The 2702-nt window shown below is 39.1% G+C and overlaps 1 protein-coding gene across 1 annotated transcript; it reads right to left on the bottom strand.

Annotated features, from left to right (window-relative positions):
* Positions 1-1547: 1547 nt before the first annotated feature.
* Positions 1548-2485, bottom strand: LOC141244077 (odorant receptor 131-2-like). The gene has a single exon (XM_073668975.1). The coding sequence runs from the start codon at positions 2448-2450 to the stop codon at positions 1548-1550; it is 903 nt and encodes a 300-aa protein (XP_073525076.1). The 5' UTR covers positions 2451-2485.
* Between the last annotated feature and the right edge of the window lie 217 nt (positions 2486-2702).

The following is a 2702-nucleotide window of genomic DNA, read 5'->3' as shown; positions in this document are numbered from 1 at the left end:
ACGCATAGTGGGCACACAGCCTTACTCTTTAAGTAATGCAGTATCAATCAAAATTAACAATCTCATTTTATTCTTACCTTTTTTCAGCCGCTCCATTTTTCTAACTAAATCAGCCTTAAAGTAATTAGCAGTTTTGGAAGCTTTTACATAATACTTGTCTCGAATGATCTGTAAAATCTCGCAGACCAAGTTTTCCCTGGATAAAAGTTTTCTATACCTTTTGTCCTGGGAAAACTTAAACCATTAATGTTTGTCTACCGGTAAAATCCTCAAAGAATCAAGTGAAACGTGAGGAATAATGGAAATGAAGACTTAAAACGTAACCCAACAATTAGTTTCTTTAACCCATTGTAGTGTGCAGTAATTTTTGGCTTTACTCGTACACCCTAACATAGTCTTTTTCTTAAATGTTTTTTAGCAAATTTTTCTGAGGTTTTTGGATATTTAAAGAAAAAATATGCCAAAAAATAATATTTTTAAGCTTTTATTTTTAGTGTGGACATTCTCTATTAGTGTATGTGGAAGCAGAACCCACATGCTTTCTGTGTGAGTATGCATGGATACAAGACTCATAGATTTTCTCTATGACTCTGGTAGCAAAAAATCAACAACATAATAAAGATGATCGAACAGCTTAAAATTAAAATTCACTGTTTTTGGTGAAATTTCAGAAAAAGTGGCAGAGAATGAATTCAAGGCAAATCTCAAAACTATAAAAAAGTTTTTCAACTCCACTTCGTAATAGACGTATTGTCCTGGAAGGGGTTGAAAAACATTAAACACTCTCACAAAGCCCCTTATCTGTCCTAGCAGCTGCAGCTCCCTGCCGGCCCTCCTCTGGCTTCCCAGGCTGGAAGCACCAGTTAAGAGGAGACTGACGCCGGAGCGGGGGTCTAGGAAGCCAGTGAAGGAAGCGTGATGAACATCAATTTTTATTGTTTTTTAATTTTTCTTTTTTTTTTTTTTTGCAAAAATACAAACAAACAAATTTTTGGCTGGATTTTAACATGTTGGATTCCCAGAGATTCGCATTCACTGGAATCCATGAATATTGGGAAATTCTAAATGAATTTTTTATAGTTAAGAATCAAATTGCTCATCCTTACTATCTATAGATCAAAGAGTAAAGTCTATTCTATTCCTGCTGCACACCGACATTTTATTAATCAGGTAGGTTTAGTTAACATTTTTAATAGGCTACATTAACTCTCTGTTTCCCTGTTAATCTTCTTCTCCCATTGTTGCTCCTCATTCCTCTGCCAATTCGTTTGACCAAATCTTCAAATATCCCCCCCCCCCAATGTAATCTCCAGTTCTGGTATTACAAATGGACTTGGAGTACATCAACACGTCCCCAACGATCTTCCAATTTTGCACGTGGGTTCAATGCTTAATTTCTCAATGCTGGCATATTGGATTACTACAGGACAGGTACCATTTTTAATGTTGTGGTAGGAACTAAACAGCCATTTCCCTAATTCCAGGTTCTCTTTGAAATATTTCTAGCTGAATGAATTCAGGAATCCGGCCTACAAAGTTGGCTTCGTCTAAGAAATGAAGAAGTTCACCTTCCTCATATGTTTCTGGAACACTTCATCTCGTATTCCATAAATTAAAGGATTGATAAATCTGGGTAGGCACAAGAAAAAGAAAAAGTTGGTTATGGGTATGAAGAAGAAATATTTAGTCAAATATGTATCAGTTAATGAGGATGTATAAGACATCATACAAAGTCCGAGTTGGAGGGCGTGAAGAAGGATGGTTTTATCTGCCTTGAATGACGAAGATTTCCCTGAACCGATCTTCCGAGCCACCACCATAACATTGATGTACGTGTAGAAGATAACGAATCCTACCAAGGAGAGACCGCTAATCTCATTAAATGACCTTAACTTAACTTGGAAATCATTCATTACAAATGCTGGCCATACACATACTAAGCTGGCAGAGAAGAAACCTTTCGGCATTGAGTAACACATGGCGATAAAGTCAAGGAGCTGCGGAGCAAGACTCACAATCCACATGATTCCTATGGCCAAAAGTGACCTTTGCACATTGCAGACTTGTGCATGTCTTAATGGATAGCAAATGGCAAGGTATCGTTCCAAGGACATGATGGCCAAGTTGTAGGGCGTAACCAGAAATGCACTTGCAGAGAATGTGACCAGAGCATAACAAATGGGCACGGGGATGTATACAAGAAAGATAGTCATAGGAAAGAGGAATATTAGCACAAATATCATCAAGGCATCATTTATGAGCATGTGGATGAAGAGGACGTAGCGAGCGTTCTCCCGAACATGGGGGCTGGTGAAGAAGGCGTGTAAGATGACAGTCACAAAGTAGATGAAGACACAGAAGGACAAGAACAAAATGGCAAGGAAGGTGTTCCTTACGATCTGCCTCTCTAGACTGATCACCTTGTTGCCGTCTGCTGTGAAGTTGACCATTATCAGAATAGTGGAGGAAATCCTTTTGGTTGAAGCTCCCCTAATGAAAAAAAAGCACAGATTTGAACTAATCAACAAGTAAAAGTTCTGCAATGGCTTCCTGACTACATTTGCTTGTCTACAGATTGTTACGCACACGCCCGGACTGACTGGCGTGAGCGTGGTTAGTGATCCCACTGGACCATGAACCGAGGAGTGCCTGGAGGGGTGTAACTAAATATCAACTCGGTCCAACCAAGGTCACACGGTGGC

The sequence above is a fragment of the Phyllobates terribilis genome, unplaced genomic scaffold (assembly GCF_046119375.1).
Source record: "Phyllobates terribilis strain yellow unplaced genomic scaffold, ASM4611937v1 Scaffold_2__4_contigs__length_985480577, whole genome shotgun sequence".
In the NCBI taxonomy this organism is placed as follows: domain Eukaryota; kingdom Metazoa; phylum Chordata; class Amphibia; order Anura; family Dendrobatidae; genus Phyllobates; species Phyllobates terribilis.
This window is presented reverse-complemented; position numbering and strand designations above follow the sequence as displayed.